General features: G+C 38.8%; 1 protein-coding gene across 2 annotated transcripts in view; it reads left to right on the forward strand.

The window, feature by feature from the left end:
* The window catches only part of RCOR1 (REST corepressor 1), a 157178-nt gene extending 139790 nt beyond the window's left edge, over nucleotides 1-17388 (forward strand). Inside the window, exons 8-12 of one of the 2 annotated variants that reach the window (XM_042445729.1) lie at nucleotides 4267-4479; nucleotides 6261-6338; nucleotides 10475-10532; nucleotides 11952-12181; nucleotides 14620-17388. In XM_042445729.1, the coding sequence (XP_042301663.1) occupies nucleotides 4267-4479; nucleotides 6261-6338; nucleotides 10475-10532; nucleotides 11952-12181; nucleotides 14620-14661 (621 nt within the window). In that variant the 3' untranslated portion in view covers nucleotides 14662-17388. The remainder of the gene's footprint in view (nucleotides 1-4266; nucleotides 4480-6260; nucleotides 6339-10474; nucleotides 10533-11951; nucleotides 12182-14619) is intronic. The other variant, XM_042445730.1, reaches the window with a different exon arrangement.
* Nucleotides 17389-24894: the final 7506 nt, after the last annotated feature.

Raw genomic sequence — 24894 nt, forward strand, 5'->3', positions numbered from 1 at the left:
CATGGTACATCTCTTTAGTTTAAGAGATAGTAATTATGCCCTTTGGAACAGGTATGTGCGCACGTGTGTTTTATGGTCCCATCACATTATGCTCTTTATCCGTGGTGCTTTTCATAGGAAGCCAAAAGAGAAAGATAGCTTTAAAAAATGGAAAATAATAAATCCTTCCTGAAGCTTGTCAGCAAATCCAGGTGTTCCTTTGCTGAAACAGGAAACAATATCCCAGATTCATATTCTGAAATGGTACTTGTTCTGTGCCTTACCTTGTCCTGAAAGGACCTTGTTTTCAGGCTGAATTTCATACGCATGCAAAAATCTTTATCATTGTGTTTGGCAGTGCTGTGTTATAAAAATGAATGAGCTTTAAGGATTAGTCTGCAATCATCTGACCCCTCATGTTTTGTCTTAAATTAGTTTCTGCTTCTTCCCCTCTGGCTGACACATAGGAAATTGCATATCAAACTTAAACTTTACTGTCCTATTCTTTCTCTCTCACTCAACCACCCACGTACTCAACGAGCGAGGTCTTCTTTTATTCCTGGTACAGAATTAAACTGAAATGTTAGTGCCAGTTCTCAGAAAGGGTTTCTTTACACACTGCTGGATAGATCTGAAGGACAGGTTTTTAAAGCATATATTTAGGTGTTTGGGTGGTGTTTGTTTCAGAGGGTATTTGGATTCTTTTTCACAACCAGTGAAAAGAATGATGGTAAACATGTACTTCTCAGATATTTTGAACTTTTGCCACTCTTCCCATATGTTAATTTGTTTGATGGGAAAAGAAGATGGAGGCCCCAACAGGGCAGGAGGAAATCTTTGAAAGTGTGTGAGTCCCCCAAAAAGGAGTGACCTAAAATACATGGTTAGTTTGAATGAGAGGAGAGATCAGAGTTTGCATACAGGAAATAGAATGGAAACATCTTCCAACAGTTTCTTAATATGTAATATGTGTTTCCCAGCAGTGAAAGGCTGGACATTCTGAGATCAGTGGCTCTCATCTACATCTTTTCTTTTCATCTACATTGGGTGGTCTGTAGGGATGTGGAATGACTACAAGGATCCTCTACCACTTGGCCTCCTGAGGAGAGGGCCATATAGAGGAGGGGAAGGAGGTAGGGTGAATGCTCACTTTGCAAGGCTCCTCTGCTGCCTGCTTTCTCCTGAGGAGAAGACCAGGTGACAGCGGCAAAGGAGGATGGGCAAACACCCGCACTGCAAGGCTCCTCCACTGCTTGCCTTTCTTCTAAGGAGAAAGACGGGTGGAGGAGGATGGGCAAATGCTCGCCCTGCAAGGTTCCTCCTTTGCCTGGCTTCCTCTTGAGAAGGCTGGGTTGCAAAGGGGAAAAGGGGCGAAGTGCTTACCCCTCAAGGCTCCTCCATCACTCGGCTTCTCCAAAGGAGAAGTCCAGGCGGAGGAGGAGAAGGATAGGCAAGGCTCCCATGCTGCACAACTTTTTTCTGAGGAGAGGGACGGACAGGCAGAAGAGGAGGAGGAGAATTAATAATAATTAATTCTAATTAATTAATAATTAATTAGTATTACTAATTAATTAATATTGTTAAATAATTAATATTTAATTAAAACCTATCTGCAGCCCAAAGATGTTTAGTCTATTTTAATTTTGGCCATGTTGTGCAGGCCTGATCTACACCCAGACATAAAGCCTCCCTGCTTGACCTAGTATATGAATAAAAATATTTTGTTTGTTTAGTGTGTGTATTTTTGTTTGATCACGTTTTAACATCTTATAAGGAAATAGCCCCCTCCCTCTCCCTCAGGAAGAGGCTCCAAGTGCCCTCTTTGGCTTTCTCTTCCCCACCAGGACAGGAAAAGTTTGGGAAGAGGAGGAGGAGATGGAGTGCTTAGGACCTCCAACAATCCTGCCCCCCGGGGTCCCACCCATAGTTTGAGAACCAATCTTCTGAGATGGTTTGTTCTTCTCCTCTTGCCTTGATAGGCAGGAATAATACAGACCTTTGAGGAGTGTCCTCAATGGAGACTGAATTTATAATTGTTTTAAATTACCAATAATGTTTTAAAAGTAATGTTTTCATTGACTTGATTGTTTAATATTTTAAAAACTCTTGCAGCATACAGTCGGCCCTTCTTATACACGGATTTTTTATACACGGATTTAAGCATACACGGTTTGAAAATGTTCCAAAAAAGTATAAATTTACCTTGATGTTCCATTTTTTATTAGGGACACCATTTTGCTATGTCATTATACTTAATGGGACTTGAGCATACACGGATTTTGTTATACACGGGGGATCTTGGAACCAAACCCCAGCGTATAACAAGGATCCACTGTATATTCTTTTAGCTGTGTTTTATTTATATGATAAGATGCTTTGGGTTACCTCTTAGGAGAAAATTGGAAAATAAATCACACACACACACACACACACACACACACACACTCCTCCCTATGTAGCTGTCCATTCCTGATTTCGGCCTTTATGTCATCCATTGTGGATCCCAAAGTGTGACATACATGGGAAGGGTCACAGGTGGTCTCTTATCCAGGCACTTACAGGACCCAGACTTTCAAGAAAGGTGGCTGCCTTTCTGAATTTGTGAATGTAGTCCATCATCAAGGGTCAACCCAACACCTTTGGGTGCCTGAGGTGGAGAACAAGATAGTGCTCTGTCTACTATTCCATGTAGAAATGTAAACCTGACCAGTAGTTGAATCTTCCTGTGACACTAGGGATAGTATAGCATCTTCAACCACTGCTGAAGACAGCGGGATAGCTTAAGCTCTACAGGGTAGGTCACTTAGTGCATTTGCTATCTCTTCCAACACATTGCTGGTACCTGACCATATCAGCATCTTGAGTTTACTAGCATCTCTTCCTAGTAAACTGTTCACCAGTAAACTGTACCACAGTTGCTAGTGCAGATATTCTAGTTTTTGATCATTTAACTACAACTAAATATACAGATGTTATAAATTGCACTAGTAAACTGTCTGTTAATCTTCAAAAATCTTCTCATTCACACATGGACAAAGTAAAGAGTGCATTTGGATCTACTTTCCCCAAATCATTTTAGCATGCTTGGCAATCATCAACTTGACTGTGCTTTAAGAACACTTGTTGATGTCTTTTTCATACCTTCTCATTTGGAGATGAGGTGGATATATCAGGTTGGGGAAAGCTTCTTGCATTCTCATCCTTGCTATACTTATACAGCCTCTCCAGAGAAATGCAAATCATGCCATCATTTGCACTTCTCTTTTAGATAACAGAACTAAACCCATTTTATTTATTATCAAATCTCTTTTGGGGGCCAGGAACATATGTTGTTGGACTGTACCTCTCATCAGTCCTAGCAAGAATAGAAAATGATGAGGGATAATGGGAATTTTCAGTATGGTGCAACCTGGAGATGGCCTCATGTTCATCATCTCTAGTCTGTTTTATCTATTATACTCCAAAGGATTATCTTTTGCTGCAGTATAGGTTTGATTTTGTTTCATTTGGTTATATATTTTGGACTTAAAGGATGGAACATTGAGGAAAGTCACTGCATGAATATTTTGAATAAACAAATACAGTCAGTCTTCCATTTTCATGGGGGAATCCATTCCGGACCCCCTCCCTGCAAAAATTGAATTTTGCCAGTATTCAAGCACCAGAGGCTTGAATGGTGGCACATGCTCATGGGCACGCGCCATGGACATGCACCCCATTATGTTCCCCCTCTGTTGCCCCTCACACATAAGTGAGGGCGCGAATTCCAAAGGCATGCAAACGGAGGGGCAATTGTAAATGGAACTACACCTAAAGATCCAATTATTTCCATAAGATTCCTACTAGTGGAAAATTGCAGTCAGCTCAGTGAGAAAGAAGGCCTGCCTTACCCCAACTCATATGTTGACTGAGAGATCTCTGGCAGTTATAATTAAAAAAAGTAATTGTCACATGCTCTATCTGAGAGCCTACCTCAAATGAGAAACAGTGCTGGTACCAGGTCTGTGATTCCCAAACAGCAAGCAAGGAGTTTTTCTTCATACAACATGCAATTAGAGGCTCAATTCAGCCTTGTTTGTATTCTCATTCATAGGTTAACTCATTTGTGAGGTTACAACCCATGGTGGAGGTGCCATGTGGTAAAATCCAGTGCCTGTGGCTATTTCAGTTTGTGAAAGGATAACAAGCTTTTTACAAGCTGCATCAATCAAAGCACATTACAATAAGGGGACAATTGCATATGTGGATAGTTTGAAATGAAATGAAATCCTGGCTTATGTATGTTAGATTTCTACTCCACAGGTGCCCCCAGTGGAAACAATTCCTCAGGTAAAGAAGGAGAAGCACAGTAGCCAGGCTGCAAAAAACAGGGCCAAGAGGAAGCCTCCCAAAGGAATGTTTCTTTCACAAGAAGATGTGGAAGCAGTCTCTGCCAACGCATCAGCCGCTACCACCTTGTTGAGGCAACTAGATATGGAATTGGTCTCCATCAAACGACAGGTATGCGTGTTTTCCCTGCAACAGAAATGAGGTTTATTTCTAATCATCCAATACATATTTTAAAAGGGAGCTGTCATCGGTCTCAATTTTGTGGCTCCCTGGGGGATTTATAGCTTGGATGAGATGTTTTGCATTGGGATGAGACTTGATTAACAAGCTGTCAGTTGAGCAGCATGTTTTAGAATGGAATCATTTCAGCTTGGCTTTCTATTTGCAGTGCAGCAAGGTGTTTTGCCAGCTTCCTGTCTCTTTCACAAGATGCAGCTACAAACTTTTATAAATCACAATGTCTAAGCTATTTCAGTCTGATTTTTATTTTGAGATCCTTCATATTAGACTATTATTTTATTTTGTGCAACCTCAAATTACTTATTTCCACCACTCTGATTATGACTTGCAAAGCAATACATTCCACACATTCAACACTAGAGTATTGAAGAGCCTTCCATTTTTCTTCCATACCCCTCCAGTGTAGCAAGGGAAGAATTTCCTCCCCTAATACTGTATTTACAAGTTTAGTATGTGACATAATCATAGCATCTCCCAGTTAACCCCACTTCTGGTTACTCAGTCCCACTCCCATTGAGATTGTTTTTGGATGAAGATTGTTTTCATGTGTTCTCCAAGCATGAACCAGATATGAATGACAGATATACCAGGCCATATTAAGACAGTCAGTGTGACAAAACAGGTAATGTGATATTTCTGAATATTGATGGTTTGCACACTTGAGAGTGATTATTATTGGTAATTCTAGAGCAGGACGATGAGTGTTCTCTCACATATTGAAGGGCATTTTGCGCATTCCATGTAGACCCTGCATGTGTCAGAAAGGCAGATAATTGGCCCCTAGACACATGTTGTTCGACCTGATCAAGTGACTTGAATCTAGTCCCACATCCCGCATCTCACACTGTCACTTGTGTTGGGTCTTGTAGTTCAGAATACCAGGAGGCACAAAGCTGGCTTACAGGAAGCCTACAAGTGGAACATGAAGGGGGAAAAAACCCCTTCCTCCATTGTTGCTTAGTTGCATCTGGAATGCTAAATATGTAAGGGGATGGGGGAAGAGAGGATGGAGAAGGCTTCTGTGGCATCTTCATGATTCTCCTGGTATTTAATTCCAGCACCTCTGACTGTTCCCTCTTCTGACAGCATATTGAAACTGACAGTCTCAGCAGGCTGCTGAAAATGCTTCAGGACAGGGCTTCTGTGTTCTTTAATCTATTTTTAAATCTAAAACATGGAGTTATTTTGTTTTGTGAAATGATGTGTTTGCCTTTTGGGGGGAGGTAGGCAAGCACTCACTGCTTTTAAATGCCTGTACTTAACTGTTTCTTACTTCTCAATGTAAAGGTCTTCGAGGGCAAGTGTTCTGTCTGATTCAAAAGCCAACTATAGTTCCCTAGTCATACCCTACTGAGACTTGTGCCCCTTGAACTGTTTTGGAGAATGTCAGTGATCTGCAGACCTCAGTCTTAACAATTCTCATAGATATTTTATTTAAAAAAGAAGCCTTAGAAAGACTTAGAGAAAAAGACCAACCTCTTAAATTAGTGAAAGTTGTCATATCTTACTTGGAGTCTTATAAAGTCTGGAGGGAACTGTAGTTACCAGAGCTGCAATAAAAAAACCTACATAATGTGCAGGAGAGAGTTTGTTTTTCAAGAACGGAGAAAGTGTTGCAGAAAATTGCATATCAAAGCTTGGATGTGCTTTTTCAGTAGAAAATTGAGCTTTTGCTTCTAATTTATATTGAAAGGAAAAACTTTCATTTTCAGATTCAGAATATCAAGCAAACAAACAGTGCTCTGAAAGAGAAACTTGAAGGAGGAATAGAACAATACAGGCTGCCAGAGGTAAGTTTGTTAGTGCAACCTTGTCCTCCCTTCCTTGAAATGTACAAATGGGTGTAAAGTCAGGAAAGACAACTGCCCCAGCTGTGGGATCTTTTCTCACCATGCCAGAAGTAGAAGTGACATGACATCATTTCTGGCTGTTTCTTCGGGGTTTAGGCGGGTCATGGGACATGGGTGGACAAAACCACTGTATTTAGCAGCAACTTGGGCCTGTTTGGGGGGCAACATGGCTGCAAAAATGTAGGATTTAGGGATTTATGAAGCTGTCTCAGGGGAAAGGATCAAGGGCTGCAAAAAAGTTGGGGGGATGGATGCAACCTATGGGCTGTACTTCCCTCATCCTTAGTGTTAAGGATGGTGGTAGTGATGTAACCTTACTGATTTTTACTCACTGATCCTGAGGCCTTGGGCATTATTAAGATTAATGATCCTGTCTTGTTCTGTGTGTGTGTGTGAGAGAAAGATATTGACTCTTTTTGTATTTAATGTTAAATCACAGATTCATGCTATTGGCTCCCTTTCCCCTCTTCACTTCTGATGTAGTTTCAAAAAGGAGATCAAAAGCATTTATTTCTACTTCTAACTAAACAGAGTTCTGTGCTACAAACCTAAGGAAATTATGGTACCACAAATGTGCCTGGTCTCATCTTATTTTAGAAGCTAAGGAGGGTCAGACTTAAATATATATATATATATTTGCCAGGAAATACCAGGGATGTCTAGATAGGATCAAGAGAGAATCCTGTTTAAAATCCTGAAGAGCTGATGTGAGGTGGCAGCACTAGGCTACATGGGAAAATAGCATCAGTTCAAAGCAGCTTTCTGTATTCTTGTAAAATGCTAGGCAGTTTAACCTTTATCTAGGTGTCTGAGAAAAGAAACAATCATTGTTTTAATTTGGGGTGTTTTCTGACCCCAGTGAGAATTCCAGTGTATTGTAGGATATCAGAAATGTCCTGCATTCATAGGAATGTTTGTGGACACAGAATTAAGGTTATTCCACAGTCCCCAAACAGATCCATAAGGTTCACATAAGGCTGAATGTTTCTCTTGGGTATTTGAAAAAAAAAATTGTAACCAACCCAAATGCAATAGATCTGTTGGGACAACTTTTGTCCCAGATGTGACTTTTCCCCTCTTAAAATAATACCTGTCCATGGCAGGTGGCTGAAACTCAATGACATTATTTGCACCTCTCAAAGTGGCAATTTTATAAAATACCCACAAGAGTTAGTGTGAACTAGGCAAGAAAATATTACTGTGGAGCAATAAAATATCTGGCTGAAGGAGAGACAAATTATGGTTAGTTAAAACAGAGACGGATCCCACTGTGGTTTATCTTCATGTCTCCTGATTGCTGTGAAAATTATTTGTATGAGTACAACCAGCTATCCCACTTTCTCAATATGGACTGAGCAGAGCTAAGCAAGCAAATGCGGTGAAGGGAGTAGGTCTGCGTGGTGTGGCATTGCATTCATCCCCCATCCCTGAACTTAGATGGGCCAGTTAGAGCCAGAGGTTCTTTACCACTAGGAAAGGAACAAGACTATCCCACTACATCTGAGCATAGTCGTCCAGAGCCTTCAAAATCAAGCCAGATCTTATAGCTCCCTTGCCTGAGTCCAGTTTGCTCTGAAGAATCAGTTTTTCCCCTGTGCTTACCCTGTGCACAGAATGCACACCAGACAGGAGGCCACAGAAAGGAGAGAGGGCCAGGGTCACATGCTTTGGGTAGGCGATGGTGGTTGGCAGATGTAGACTGTACAGATTCATAAGGTCTCATGTTCTAGTCATTCCCTGATCAGAGCATTTTGGTTGCATGAAGCTTTCTACCAGTTTTCCTTCCTGCTTCACTTTGTGGATACTGCTGTGGATAGATGAGAACATTCATTACCCCTTCAGCCATGTGCATTCCTTTCTTTCAAAAGGAAGCATGAGCTATATTGTGAATTCTCCTGAGTTGAAAAACAGAGTGTACACCCCATCATTAATAATAAATGATTATCGTCAGGTAATTTGTATGCATCTTAATCAATGAACTGATTAACTCTTACTGTTGACATATGAGTAAAACAAATAGTTTTAAAGAAAAGCATACTTTGTCTTTTGACAGGCATTTTCAGCATTTAGTAAAGGTGTCATTCCATTTCATTGGTTACTACCTTCAGTCTTTATGCATAAATGTATTAAAATCATTTTTAAAGTGTAACTGTCTTCTCCCCTGATTAATTGTGGCTATCTTTTAAGTCGGCTGAATTTTTGAAAACTTGTTAATTTAGCCAATTAAAATTGGAACCCTGCTTTTGATCTTGTTTTGTTGAGTTTGATTTTAAAAACCTGCTGAAATACCAAAGTACTTGCTATATTTCACAGACCTGGGGACTAGTACAAAACGTCTCTACATAGACATGAGAGAGATGTATGAAATGATGCAGGGTATGGAGAAAATAGTATTAATTTTTTTTACCTGTCTCAATGTTTACTACATGGGGTGAGCTGCTGAAGTTAAATGGTGGGCGATATGTGGCAAATGAATGAATGAAGTACTTCTTCACATTGCACATAGTTAAACTATAAAATTCACAACCACAAACTAGTGCTCTTAGCTGTCAACTTTCTTTAAAAGGGGGATTGGATAAATTCATGGAGGTGCAGCCATCCATCTGAGAATGTTTGTCCATCACCCCTAGTAGTAGAGGCAGTATGCTTTATAGAATCATAGAATGATACTGTATATTAGTTACTAGAGAAGATAACATGGAAGGTGCATTTGCATTTGCGCCCAGATGTTAGGCTTTCCATAGGCAACTGGCTAGCTTCTGTGTGAACAGAATGTTACACTAAGTCTAATCCAGTGTGGCTCTCATATTCTGAGCTTCTGAACCATCATTTTTAACCCAGTTCTGTTACAAGATACTCCTTTGCTGTATACAGAGAGGTTTCTGTGGCCTAGAGGCTAAGAAATGTCAGCTATGTGCTAGAATATCATATTTCACCTCAAACCAAGAACTCTCTAGGTACCTTCAGGCCAAGCTTCTCTCTCAACTCTCCATCATTAAACTGAAGGTAATGAGACATGCACTCTCTTCTGGGTTTTTTGCAAGGATTGGTGCGAGTGCTTTGAACCTTCTCACCTAATTATTAGTTTTTGCAAACCAACAGCCAGCCCTAGTAAGGCAGAGTAAGGTAACAATACAGGCATCTGAAGCACGAGAGCACCAGTGGGAGCCTCTGGTCTCATATACAACTTTTCCTGGACCCCTCAACTAGCTTGATACTTCTAATATGTGAGAGGAAGCGCTCCCATCACTGGTGCCAAAGTAAAATGGAATTGCCAATGCAGCTGGTATCTGTACTTGGAATGGGTCAGCACTGCTGTCAGGTGTCGTTGGGGTGGTGATTGTGAGAAACCAAATTGAATTTCCTTCCCATTCCTTATAGGAGACCACAATGCTACATGCTGCCATTGCCCATGAAGAGCATTCTGTTGCTCCTCTGATAAGCACATGAAGAGATACAGCCTTCAGTTTTGTATTTGTGGTGTGGGACAGAGGTCATGCCTGCATTCCCTACATTCAAAGTGCAGGGGTTGCCATATTTCAAGCTGTTGCCTAGGTTTGGAAAGGAAGCCAACCCAAATCTGCAGCTGAAGAGAAGATTGGGATGTCTCCTGGGTAGTCTAACACCTCTTAACATCTACTGGAAATGTGGAGTTGATTCAAACTCCAGTTTTAGAACTGGAGTAGGGAGAAGGACTGATTTAAGGTTAGGAACATAGCAAAAGGGAAGGTCCCTGCAGCTTTAAAAATGCAAGTCACCTGAAAATTAGACCCCTGTACCCAAATGCTGTAGTAGATCCCCCTGGTTTCTTCCTTTGTCCCTTTCTCCTCAATAACTAAGTGTAGTGTTAACTAAGCAATGAATTGCATCTCCATTTTAGCTGTAGAGAGAGATACATTTTTTAAAAAATAAGTGCTGTGAGGAATGATACAGGTTTTATTTAACTAATGACTGTTCGCTTCTTCCGCCTCAAGCTATTTGTTCAGTATTACATTTGTATACAGTTGTCAGCCTGGGCTTTGAAAGCAGATCTGTTACCTAAGTAAATGATTCAATTTATTTTTTGTGACACCTAGGTTACATTGAAATTTAATGCACGTTGGACCACAGAAGAGCAGCTTCTTGCTGTGCAAGGTATGGTATGGTGCTGCATGTATATTCACCTCTCTTGGAGGGTGACCCTCTGTTGCTTCATGCTTTTTTAATTGGCCAGTAAGTATTTTCTCTACATTCCTACTTCCTGTTGATCCATTTGAGAGACTGGATTGATGCAAGCTTACAGTTGGCATCTTTGGATGCTCCAAGATGGTCCACAGTCGCTAAACCATTGTAATGATGCCTGATAAGGTTTTACACACTGCAAGCGGCACTTGTGGATGAATGTGGCAGGGATTGTGCTTGACATAGTTTCATGGTCTTTTTGCTGAAGAGGCAAAATATCTCCACCAGCTCAATGTACTTAATTTAGATGTACAAAGAACTATATCCTTTGGTATGAACATGACCAAACACTAGAGGTATGAGAGCTTTGCTATGTGTTCTCCTGGCCACGGAAGTATAGAGTACTGGTGTAGTGTAGTGGTTAGAGTGTTACATGAGGGCTTGAGCAATGCTGGCTCAAGTCCAACTGAGCCATGAAATTTATTGAATGATCTTGGACCAGTCACTCGCACCTACAGCCTGACCTATCTCACAGGGTTGTTGTGAGGATAAAGGGGAGCAAAGAGCCATATATTTTTCTTGAAGCTTTTTGTTGAAGATGGGATGTAAATAGAAGTTTTAAAATAGATATACTTATAGAGAATAGATGTATGGGGTAAGCTTTTGTTGTGATAGCAAAGATATGGAATTATCCCCCCTGAATGAGGTCTGCCAAGCCCATCTTTGCCCACCTTTTAGAAGTGTGTGTGACCATTAATGAGCTTTAGACTGAATCTTGTTAAGAGTATCTTAGGCTGAAGTCACTTGTGCCCTTCGAATCCATTTTTGTTTGATTATTTCTATTTTTAATAATTTTGAAATAGATTTTACCACTCAGATTCCTTCTTTGGTTTATTTATTTTATTTATTGTTTTATTTGTATATATCTTACAGATTCTCATTAGATGGCCACTTAAATCTGTTTGTTAACTTTATTATATATATTGACTTCACACCCAGTTCTATTCTGCATTGCTCATCTTCCCTCTTGACTTTTCTACCATGTATATGGTGTAGTGCAGCTTAAGTATTATTGATGCAAATACACTTTGAGTCTCCCTTATCTGGAATTTTGAAATCTGAAATACAGTACTCCAAAATCCAAATGTTTCCACATAGGTGGCTGAGATAATGATACCTTTGGTTACTGGGGGATCTTGGGCCAGTTCACACACTGTTTAGCTTATCTCACTGGTTAGTTGTAAGGATAAAATGGACATGAATATATGCTATCTACTTAGACACAGAAGAGAGCAGACGTTTCCCAGAAATAATAATTAAAGCGTTGCATATCTTTCACTTTTAAACTTTGATTGTTGCACATACAACTTGAACACCTGTCTCCTTTCATAGCAATCAGGAAATATGGCCGTGACTTTCAAGCAATCTCTGATGTGATTGGAAACAAATCCGTGGTGCAAGTGAAAAACTTTTTTGTAAATTACCGGCGACGTTTTAACATAGATGAAGTCCTGCAGGAGTGGGAAGCAGAGCACGGCAAGGACGAGATGAATGGAACCAATAGCCAGAAACCTGTAAAATCACCAGATAATACCATTAAAGTGTCAGAAGAAGAAGAAGAGGTATGTGTTTTCTGTTAGTTTCAGCTATTTTACTTGAGATCGATCGTCATATATTTGCCAATTTGGGATGCTCAATCCCTTGGCAGAAATGTTTCCCTTTTTAGGAGAGAATAACTTCTTAGCCATGTAGTCTGGTAAGTGGCCAGCCACAGGGGTGTTACTAGGGAGTGAGGAATGTGCAGACCTCACCAGATACCACCCCAAAGTGGGATGATCCCACTGCTCCCCAACATCTGACATTGACACAAATAGGCTGTGACATTCGCCTGCATCCCTTTAAAATGCTGGAGCACAGTGGAAAAGATGGTGTGAATGGAGCAAGGCTCAGTGGGAGGAGAAAAGAGAGCCCTTAGTTTTTAATTTCTTATTTTAAATTTTAAATTAAAATTTTAAAATTAAAAAAATTAATTTTTTTAAAAAAAATCTTTAAAATCTTCTCAAATTTTTACTTTAACCACATGATATAATGTTGTAATGAAAAGGTATAATTTTAATTTTGCTAGTTGTTTATGTCACAATTATTGCCATTGCATTCAGTGATATACGGGAATTACGATATATGAGTAACATTAATACAAAAAACATTACTAAGGATTCTATATGATGTGATGTGAGAGTAAGTCAGTGTGTGGTGGGAGAGGGTAATACCATGAATTACTGCGCTTGGTGATGCCATTGGTCAGCCGTATATTATTAATTTAACTGCCTGTGACTTTAAAATACTCTGAGGGTTTGTCTTGCGTCTTAATTCTAGGCTGCATTTGCACTGCAGAAATAATCCAGTTTGACACCAATTATAGCTCAATGCTATGGAATTCTGAGAATTGTGGTTTGTTGTGACATCAGAGCTCTCCGACAGAGAAGGCTAAATGTCTCACAAAACTACAACTCTCTAGATTCCATAGCATTGAATGGTGGCAGTCAAAGCCAAGCCTTATTTCTGCAATGCAGATTAGATCCTAATAAAAACTGGAAAATCAAGTTTTGTTTTCGTTACTGCATGTCTCTTTGGCATGGGGCTTTCAAGAAAGAGTGGGAATTTATTTATTTGTTTATTTATCTATCAATTGCACTTTTAGACCATCCCATGTAGGCGGCGTGTAGTCTATTAAATATAAAATATGCCAGTAGTATACTAAAATACTGATTAAAAACTCTAGAGTATAAAACCAAAGTAAAGTCAGTAGCCAGGGTGAAAAACATTACAGTGCTATAAAACTAAATGAAAAACAGATGAAAGTAACATGGGTGAAAACAATAATAATAAAAAGAGTTTAAGTAAAGAAGCTATCCTATTAAAAACAGCAGTAATTTTAACAAAATGTTTAAACAGAATGGTCAGAATATAAGTACAGCACCCACCATTAAAACACCCTCAAGGAACAACCAGTTGAAAGCCAAACCCTGTCTGAATAAAAGATCTTTACTAACTATTACCATTGGGGGCTAGTAGCCATTACAGTGCCGTAATGGCACTGGCCACCAATGCCAGTCTTATATTATTTTTACTTAGCAAAAGAGTAAAGTTCCACTGGTTTATACATGTCACTGGAAAATGTTGTTGTTGTGCTGTGACTTTAAGTCTTTTCTGAGTTATGGCTATCCTAAGGGTTTTCTGAACCTGAAAGTGTGTGACTTGCCCAGGATCAATCAGTGAGTTTTCACAGCCAAGCAGAGAAGTGAACCCTAATCAACAGACTCATAGTCCAGTATTCAAACCACTACACCACACTGGCTCTCCATTGTATAATAGCAACAGTCAAAGCAGTTTAGCTAAGTGAGGTAGGGCTGGAGCAGACAGGCAGGAAAAAGCAGCTCCATCCTGCATTTTCCGAAAGTGGGTTGAAACTCCACTGCCTGCTCCCAAGGCGGGCCAAACATCCTATTTGCAGCGAGGACATAATAAAAGGTAATAACTGTAAATAAACCATACGCAATGAATTCATCTTTATAATAGGGGTTTCAGATTTTACTTTATAATGCCCTACGTTTTTCTTGAATGTCCTGCATTTTGTGGAACCTTGCCTTCTTCTGCTGTTATGACTTCTGGTTCTGCTGGGTGCAAACATTTCTATTTGGGTAAACCTTTGAGGACTGATTGTACAAGGCTTGTCCTGTCTAATCAATGTGATTGGTTTTTCTATTTGTACTGGTGTGTGTGTGTGTGTGTGTGTGTGTGTGTGTGTTTTAAATGGTTCGTTTTAACTACTTTTTAATTTTTGATAGTTTAATCACTCTTAAACTTTTGTATTTTGTGAATCTCTAACTATCTGATTTTTAAAAATCTGTTATAAATCTGCTTGACTCCCAAATTGGGGAAAAAGCAGGATGTAACAACTTGTTTGTAACTAGTGACTTCCAAGCAGTCTATGTATGAAACCTTTTTTCAAAAAAATACCTATATTGTTTCTTACCATATTGTTTCTCTTCTCTTCCAGGCTACTCCTGTTTTGGATGTCAGATATCCATCTGCTTCATGAGAAACTCAGGTAGCCTAGAACAATGCTATGTTTTGACTACTGCGTTATCTGCGATATCAGGTATTAGCAAAACCTCAGACAGCCATCTGCATCATATCTCTGTGAACAAGCAGCTATTACCAAAAAAAGAGAAAGAGAACAAACAGATGTCAAATAAAACAAAAGGCAAACACTTCTGCTCCCGTGCTACATACTTGCCTTAATTTTCCCTCATTCCTCCATACTGCCACCATTTATGCTTCAACCGTTCCTGGGACTGATTCTGGTTTCCCAGCAACATCCCAGTTTACAGCATCAGCTGCTCCTTGAACCATCTTCACACCAGTGCATAAACCTTGACCAGCCAACTTTCCTCTTCCTTCCCAAGTTCAAATTTTGTCTCCCAAAAGTAACCTCCTTCGCAATAGAGTATTAATATGTATTTCTATATGACATTGTATGGTTTCTGCTTATTTTCTGATGTAACCATTACTTATAAAGTGATCTCTCTTTCTTTCTTTGTATGTTTAATGAATTCTGCTAAGAAAAAGTATTGTGCTTATGCCAGTTGGTCTGGCAAGTTTGTCGGGGGATACAGGGGGGAGATAGAATGTCAAGGAATAGTTCACCAGCCTCCTGGCATGCACAGTTCTTTTTGCATATGTTCAGCAATGTTTTAGAAAGCTCACAAAAATTAATTGTGATTTTTATGATTATTGTAATGGACCTTTTTATTTTAAATCAAAAGGGAATGCACAGCCTGTATACCTGCATTGAAATAATACACACACCTACACAAGTGTATTTGCATTATAACATTTTCTTTTCCTGAGGCCCTTCTGAACCTTGAAAAATGCAAGAAATGGCTTTTTAAAATATTCTAAATAATTTCTTCCATTGAATTAGCTGTTAGCACTATAAAATCATGTAGGATTTTAATCATGGCTGTCCAGAGGTTGTCACTGGGATTGCTTTTAATGTAGACACAATATTTAAATAGTTACAACATCTGTATATATATTTGTTAAGATACTGAAGTAAAATTTTATCTGTCATTTATGATTTAAAAAATTGGTCTTTAGCATGTGATCCAGTGTATGCTAGTATGGTTAGAACATGTTGCAAATGTGCAATTTACTGACATGTGGTGCAGGTTATCTATATCTGAATTGACTCATAAGAAGTATGTCTATATAATAACATGCTAAAGCCAGAGCAGTGATAAGATGATGGTCTGGCTTCAGCATGTCATTGTGTTCATCCTTCTCAAATGCAACTTTCCATTGGTAAATGCAGAAGATGGTGGGTGATCATTCGCAATTATACACACATGCAGAGAGAGAGCTAGGGAGGGAGGAAGCACTGCTTCTTCTCTCGTTTCTTAAAGAGTGTGTATAGTTTTCTGCAAGGTAAAAAACAAAAGAAAAACAAAGGGAAGTCAAGAATCTCATGGAACAACAAAAACAATAAAAACCTCTTAAAAATTGGAACCAACTAATGTAATATGGATCAAAGAAGCTGAAAAGCAATAGCATGCGAATGTCAAAAGCCTTCGTCTTAAATCTAATTGTTAATCCCAATTAGAAGTGAACCCATTGAATCAATGGAATTTGCATATGTGCTGATGTATCAAGTTCCCATTAACTAGCTCAACTTACTCTAATTGGAACTAATATTTTGATTTAAGATTTGGTGTCTCTCCCTAATTCGGTTCAAGTGAACCTCCTTCACCTTGGGCTGGAGCAGATGGACAGGAAAGAACGGCTCGATCCTGCTTTTTCCAAAAGCAGACATCCCACTGCTTTGCTACAGCTCCCCACTCATATTGGGGTGTTTACATGCAGGCATGTAGATGTGCATTTTCTGAAAAGCTGGAGTATCCCAGCCACTTTTTGCTCTGTTTTTTAGCCCCGGAGTGGTGCTTTGTTTTGGTTTCCACCCCTTTGGAAGCATGTTTCATATAAACGCTCTGCCTTCAAAATGGCTGGAAGCTGCTCTATTTTGTCCATCTGTTTCAACCCCCCCCCCATGATACTTACCGTGGAACTAACTTTTAAAAACATCCCTAGTCTTTTGCATGTAAAATCCAAGAAACATTTGCAAAGAATAGATTCTTGTAAATGTTGTGATGAAGAATTGATATATTTTAATATTTTAAAGTTATGGACTTGGGATGTTGCCCAATCATTCTGGTTGGCTTTGAGTTGATTTTTTTCTTTAAAAAATTCAGATACCCTACCAGACAATGAATGCAGAATTTAATAAAAGAGAACTCTTACTGTATCAGTATTTTTTATTCAATTCACAAGTAGATGCACATTACTCAAATGATTTCACTCAAATTTGTACTGACTGAGATTTAAATTATATGATCATTGCTCTGTGTGTGCGTGAGAGAGAGAGAGAGAGACAGAGACAGACAGAGAGATGGACCATTTTAGATATTAGACATAGGATTTAAATATTTGAAAACTGTCTTATACGCTTTAATCTCTTGTTTTCTCGTTAATTAAAAATGTGTTAAGAGTCCTGGAGCTAGAAACCTTCTCCTAATATGCTAGGATTGTGAACATAGAAATTATTTATGTGGTGTAACATTCTAGCACAGATTCTCTCCCACAGTCATATTTACTGTCAAGCACACAATACTGAGATTGACTTTAATTTAGGAAACTAGGGCCTGTTACAGACTGCCAAAATAAAGCTGCTTCGGGTGTCTTTGGAGGTATGCTGTTTAAATGATGCATGCATCCTAAGAATCCAGAAGCTGCACCAAAGCTGCACTCCAGTGCTTAGGAATGGAGTGGGGCTTTGGCGCGACTTCCGGACTCTTAGGACCCATGCATCATTTAAATGGCATACCTCCAAAGAGACCCGAAGCAGCTTTATTTTGGCAGTCTGTAACAGACCTAGGATTGTAAAATGTGCCCTGAGGAGTATTTCACCACCTCTGCAGGATTGACAGGAGTATTGCATTGATGATGTACAGAAAACGAGAGAAAATTTTAAACTCTTCTCAATTAAGTTTTAAAAGTCCTGATCTAAAGTAATGTTTTCACTTTGTTCTAATATGCTTTCTAAATATATAATATATATAATATATATAAAAATATATTTAGAGTTAACTTTTCATCCATATTTATTTCAGTATCATGTGCAAGACTGTTCTGTTTTCTTCTTCAGATATTTTTCACTAAATCACTGGCAGTCTGTGTTGCCCATCCATTCTAAATCATTGTTCTGTTCTTAATCAGGCAGATGTTTTGATCCTTTTATGCCAACAACAAAAGCTAAAAAGAGCATGAGTTACATAAGAGCATAAGAAGAGTTATGTCAGATTAAGCCAGAGTCTCATCCACTCCAGCATTTTGTTCACACAGTGGGCCACCCGATGCCTCATGTAAACCCACAAGCCAGACATGGGAGCAACTGTGCTTTCCCATCCACCATTCACATGCAAATTCAAATTTGTGGAACTAGACTGTGTCTCATCTCTTCCCCCAAAAAACATTACATGGGGAGCTCCCCCTGAACAGATTGATCTGTGCCATTGAGGGTGGGGTTCTAAGGAAAAGGGAGGCATACCTGAAGATCAGAAGGGAGGTACCTTCCATGATAGAAGCTCTGCCTGTTGGATACAACCCCAAGAGTTTGGCAGGGCTAAAACTAAGCAAATCTGGTTAACAAGGGCTGCATCTATACTGCAGAATTAATGCAGTTTAACGCCACTTTATCTGCCTTGGCTCAGTGCTATGGAATTCTGGGAATCATAACTTTGTGACATAATTAAGTGGTGGTGTAATGATTAAATATCGGTACTGCAGCCACAACGTTGTGAGTTCAATCCCAGGGCTTCAAGGTTGACTCAGCCTTTCACCCTTTCATAGGCCGGCAAAATGAGTAGCCAGCTTGTTGGGGACAATTGGCTTACAGATTGTAAACCACTTAGAGAGTGCTGAGTTCACTATGAAGCGGTTTAGAAATGTAAATGCTATTGGTATTTACACTTCTCTATCAGATAGCTCTGGTGCAACAACAAACTACAAATCCCAGGATTCCATAGGATGGAGTCATGACATTTAAAGCAGTGACAATGCATTAATTCTGCAGTGGCAGCAGTCCTGGTGAAAGTTTGCTAGTCGTTCATTTCCCCACCTGCAGTCTGAAATGTACCACTCTGCTTACACAGTTTAGTACTCTGGGTGCCAGCAGGTTGTATTGTTCAGTTTACTAAACAATATGAACAGAAAAAGATAGGGTTTGACTTGATCCTCTTGTTGTTGTTGTTTTTTACCCCTACAGCTATTCCATTATGATATTGACAAAATGATTTAGCTTTTAAGATTTGATTTCAAAATCTGGTCTTCTGGACATTCACTGTTGTTCAAACATTATTTTAATAAAGGCTCTGCATTCTGATTTAGAAGGGTCCACAATGCTTACTATGTAATATGTTGTATTCACTTAAATTTTGTTTCCTTAAACTATTAATGTGGATGTCATAATTATCTATGTTTTGTGGAAGATTAAAAAATTCTTCCTAAGTATAAGTTATTGTGCATAATTACGGTATCGCTAAGAAAAAGTGGTACTTTAAAATCTTAACAGTTGTATATGCACCATAATTTTACATTTGTTATATTTTATTTTAATGTGCAGTTGTGTAACATTCTAATACATTCTGTTGTTGTTGTTTCATGCTCCTCCCTGTTGTATCCTCAAGAATACCTTGTTACTTGAATATTGTATCCTAACTGGTCTGAAACATAATGATCAAACTTCTGTAATCTAGAACCAAGGGAGGAAGCTGTGTATAAAATATGTAATGCTTAAACAGCTTCTGACAGCATTGTACAATCATGTGCTCAGTAGTAGCTACAACTGTTAATGCAGCCATGGGGCTGCTCATAGATAAATATGTATATATTTTTTCAGGGATTTTAAAATGCATTTTCTGAAGTCCCCCCTTTCGAGAATGAGTCCATATAAGAGCTCCTTTCACACCTCCCTTCCATGTGTGGAGGCTGAGGGAGGTTCTAGTTGCTGGTTTCCATGTGGCTGCTATCCCTGTCTCTCTCATGCATTTGGTGGAAGTTGCAAATGTGTACAGCCAAAAAAGGGAGTCTTGTTGCACCTTTAGTATGACATATCTATTTTAGCATGAGGCATCGTGGATTACAATCCATTTCCTCAGATGCATGAGCATAAGAGCAAAACTGAAAGCAGCAACGATATAATCAATGCTGGCCAGAAACAAAATTGTTGGTGATAGCACAAATACCTTAGCAAATAGTAAGGCTAACACATAGTATGCATTTTTTTATCTGATAAAAATGTGCCACAAGACTGTTGTTTTGCCGAAAGAAAGTAACATGGCTCTATCTTTGAAAACTGTATCCAGCTAGACATCCATGGTGTATTTAATGTGATCAAGAACCATTGCATGATCAGTGCTCCTGATCACATGAAACACCCTACATAAGCATGTTTTATGTGTGTAGAGAGCTTTTTTCCATGACTTCTGCTGAGCACATAGAAATATGGGATGAAGCAAGTGGACACTATGCCACGCCACAGTCAGTAGATATGAGGAAGGAAGCTTTGAAGGGGCTTACAGTAAGCTCTATCTCCTGGCCTGCTATTGTGTATGTTCTCTGCTTGGGTGCTGAATCAGTCCTGTGTGCTCAGGTAGGACCTCTCCCACCTCAGTAGTAAGGTTAGATAAGAAAACGAATGGTCTGTTTTGGGAACGAACCCATGCCTGTACCTAGAGAGAATAAAACTGTTCTTTCCATTTCCAGTCTGCAACTTCAAGTAGCTTGCTGCAAGAGGTACCAAAAATAACAAAGGGAAGGCACTTGGTTTAAGGTCCAGTTGCACCCAATATGAAAAATGCTTTTCAAGTTGCTTCTGCCCCTGTATGATAACCTCCACTAGCAGAGGGGACTCATTTTTCTGTTCAGCAAGTAATACTGTGTGGGGCATTTCCCTCACAGGACAGATCTGCTTTCCTGCATAAGGAAATCTATAGCTGTTTTGAATTCAAGACACTGATTTCATAGTTTTATGGACCTCGATTGTTGGTTAAAATCTGTGAGGTCTTTTTAAAAAACAAACAAAACCCCCAGAAAATGTTTTCAAATCACCATCCTTGCAAACTATTTTCTTCCTTTAGACATCTTTTGAAACTAGGCTAAAATGTTTCCTTGGCCCTTGTTTTGATTTGTTTCCCTTCCCTGCACCCTTCTTCTAAAATCTGTTGTTGGTACTCTTGCACACTAGATGTGAGCCAAGAATTTTGTTTGCCTAGCTTGCTTACTGCATAGATAAGTGTAATGATTTTATAATTAAAAAAAAAAACCCTTCAATTTTGGCAAAGTAATAAAAGTAACAAAAATAGTAAGAGAAAGAACTTTGTTCTGAGTCTATATTTTTAAAAGCATTTAGAGAAGATTTGCACTGAGGTAAAAAAAATGAGTGTCACTATTTTTAATGAGAAGCAAAGTTGCAATTTTATTATCTCCTGACTGTGTGTTTAGCTAGTTGAAATTCAGTCATCTTGTGCAGTTTCTTAAACCCCAAGTATCTTTTCTTCTACTCCTTAGAAACAATGCAGGTTTTTTTTTCTGGGCACAATCCGCCATGCACTGGTGCATTAGAGCCTCCATTCATTATAATGAGGCATGTACAGGAGTTCTCTGGAACAGAGAAAAGCTGTACATCAGTAGTACCTGTCGGATTGGTGTCATTGTGGATAGTAAAGCACAATTACAGCGAAAGCTACAGTTTTGAAAACAGAAGGTCAGTATATGTCTATGCATGTTGTATATTAATGAGTGTTTACATTCATAATCTCAAATTTAAATTTATACTGGAGTGTATAGTATTCCATTATGTAGATTTTATCGATTTTTGTTAAATTCTAGACAGCTTATGAGGTTTTTTTCCCCACTCCAAAAATTTATGATGTATAATGTTGTTTGCAAATATAATAAAACTCTGTATAGCCTTTGAAGTGATAAAACATTATGCATTGGGGGTGGGTTTTTTAAAAATAACATACGTAGTAATAATGCTGTTGTAAGTAATATTTTTCATGTCTTCTCTCCTTTTTTTGCCTATTTCCCTCTATTATTTACCACACTTACTGTGATGAATGTTCATGGAATTATAAAACTGCTTAGCCACTGAAAAGTTAATAGTTTGAGGATTTTTTTTCTCTCTCTTTGAATTATCAGTTTACTGGAAGAGAAATTATAGTGGGAAGGGGAGTTCACAGCTCATTTCTAAAATTCTGCACAATTCATTTTTCTATGATTTCCAGTGTTTGCTGACACAAAATTAAAAGAAAATCAAGCCATTGGTGTAATGCAATGTGTGTTTAAAAACTGGTTCATTCCCAAATGGATAGTATAAGGACTTTTCTCCTTGTTACCATTATGAGACCTCTCTGAGAAAGAGGCCAGTTGCTAAAATTACCAACTACTGCTGCCACTTGATGAATTTCCATCCTTTACGCTGTACCTTCAATTCTCCAGAGAAGACATGAACATTGCTTTAAATTTACCTTGAGAAAAATAACAAAAGAGGGCGAATTGTTCCAAGCCATGCTCTGTATACAACAACCTATTTTATTCTTTTTCTTTAATACCACCAAATAGTTTATATTAGTTTAGGCAAAGTTTGAGCAAATAAAAATGAACTATACAAAAATAGCATTGTTCAGTCGATCTGGCCAGCCATACTGTCTGAGGATGATTTAATGCAGCAATGGGTCAGAAAAGGCAATTGTGCAACTAATTCCACCCCCATGGTAGCTAAATTCCCCCCTAAATTGTAACACACAAATCTTACTTTTTTTTGTGGGTATCCTGTGTTTGTGTGTGCATGTATAGGTAATTTGGTTTATGAAATTAATATCCTTGTTCCTGTAAGTGCTAATAAAACACTAAAAGGTGGAGTACTGAAAGAATTGCAAAAAATTAAGATTTTCAAGGTTTTTTCTGAGAGAAAATCAGGCTTGGCACAAGTGAGCCAGCATGGGGAGAGCATCTCACAATTGGCACCACAGTAGAAAAGGCCCTGGCCTTGGTAACAGTGCACTTCATGTCTGCAGGGAAGCTAGGATTCAGGGAAGGTTCTTTGAAGTTGGTCTTCATACTTGAACCATCTATCGGCCTCAGGAACTGGATAGAAGAAAGAGGAGTCAGGAAGTTAAAAGAGGCATGAAGGTATTAGGCATGTGGAGAAAGGGACTAGAATGCACCAAAGTACCCTCTCCCTTACATACATTCTTGAAACATTCAGATTAATTTTAAGTGTGAACTTTATTGACAGAACTGGCATGGTGTATATGTAGTACAGTTTGCCCTCTGTATACACAGATTTTTTTATCCACGGATTCAAGCATCCACTGCTTGAAAATATCCCCCAAAATGTATAAATTCCAATAAGTGAACCTAGATTTTTATATAAGAGGCACAATTTTACTGTACGATTGTATATAATGAGACTTGAGCATCCATGGATTTTGTTATCCACAGGGCATCGTGGAACCAAACCCCAGCAGATACCAAGGGCCTACTGTAGTTCATACTAGATTGCAATATGGAAGATCTAAATTCAACCCCACTCCCAGCCATGAAACTCACTGGGTGACGCAGGGTCTCTCAATCTGATCTACCTTCTTGTGGAGCTTCTTGTGGAGCTAATGCTTGGAGGAGGAAAGGCATGTGCACCAACATGAGTTGATTGGAGAAAAGGTAGAATCATCAATATAATTTTTATTGATGGTAATAATAGGTAAGACTACAAACAGCTCTTCTCTGAAACTGTAGAGAATAGCTGACCATCAGTGTGGTTAATGCCTGACTCAATATGGGAGTAGTTTATTTTTCCTCACAAACACATTAGTACTTGGCCTGCACATCCAGAAAATTCCCATTTTGACAGAAGTCAATCTGAGACTAGATGAAGTAAGTACAGTACAGAGAAAATATCCCTTTCGTGCGTGTATGTGTGTGTGTGTGTGTGTGTGTATGTATGTATATATATATATATATATATATTATTGCTGTACATCTTTCCTCATCTGGTCCTATATTCCATGATACATATGCTTTTCATGCTTCACAAATTGCCAAAGATATTCAGATTATGCAGAGTAAGGCAATTGTTGGATGTTGCAAAAGGGCAGCAAATAGTTATTTACTGTTACTATATTGACGGGGATATGGAAAGTGCCAGAACAACCTGTCTGACCTTTAATATGATGCAATTTTTTTAAGATGCAATTTGGGGGGGTCTGGGAGCATGCATTTATTGCTTTGTTCCATGCAACAAAATCTCATGGGCTAGTCCAATGGCATTGCCCTCCTAATCTCCCTTAAGAGCAAGTGAGTCAGCATGAAGTCACAGCTCCTCTTCATCTCTTTATAAATAAAAAGCACATGATGTTGAAGCAAACAATCTTGCTTCAGGGCCTTCCAGCTGGAACAACAAAAAAAAAAGGGCCTCAAAAGCTATCAAAGGCTTTCTTCTCTTTCACCTTCTCATATGTATGTGGTAAGTTACTTTAATCATGTGCATCATCTCCCAAACTAGTGTCAGCCATTCCAGGCAGCTACGCACTTTTGTGAATACTTAAACAAAGATATTCCAGAAATTGTCAACAGATTCCAAATGAGCTCTTGAATCTCCCCGAATACTGAGTGTTTCAGATAATTTAGGGGAAATCACTTCTGGTTGAAGAAGAACTCTGTATCTAATAATCTCTTTTATCTTTTCTGTCATTATTTTCCCCAGTAAATTTTAACAGATTTACAGCTCCATCAAAATACATTAATAGTATGCATCCCACTGATTATACTGTTGGCATACAGTATATAGGACAATCAAAGAGTTCCTCAGGTCTTGAAAAAGTATAATACTGCATTGGAGCAACAGTTTACAAAGGCATCTTGGGTTAACACTCATGGAAAATGCATCCTAATTCTTCTGGTGAAGGAAATTTTTATTCCATTTCTTTTGCTGCCTTTGATTCAAGTTTCCTTAACACCAATAAGGGGTGTATCCTGTATCTGCATGGATTTTGTGACATGATCACTTTTCTTCCCCCATATGATTTTAAAATTTTGAAAAATCCAGTGTGCTTTAAAAGCCAGTATTGTATTTTGCATTAGGTTGACCTAATAAAGTTATCACCATGTTGCACATTTTTTATTTTGTTGTAATCTGCACAACTGTTGTTTGTCC

Source organism: Sceloporus undulatus, chromosome 1, assembly GCF_019175285.1.
Source record: "Sceloporus undulatus isolate JIND9_A2432 ecotype Alabama chromosome 1, SceUnd_v1.1, whole genome shotgun sequence".
Classification (NCBI taxonomy): domain Eukaryota; kingdom Metazoa; phylum Chordata; class Lepidosauria; order Squamata; family Phrynosomatidae; genus Sceloporus; species Sceloporus undulatus.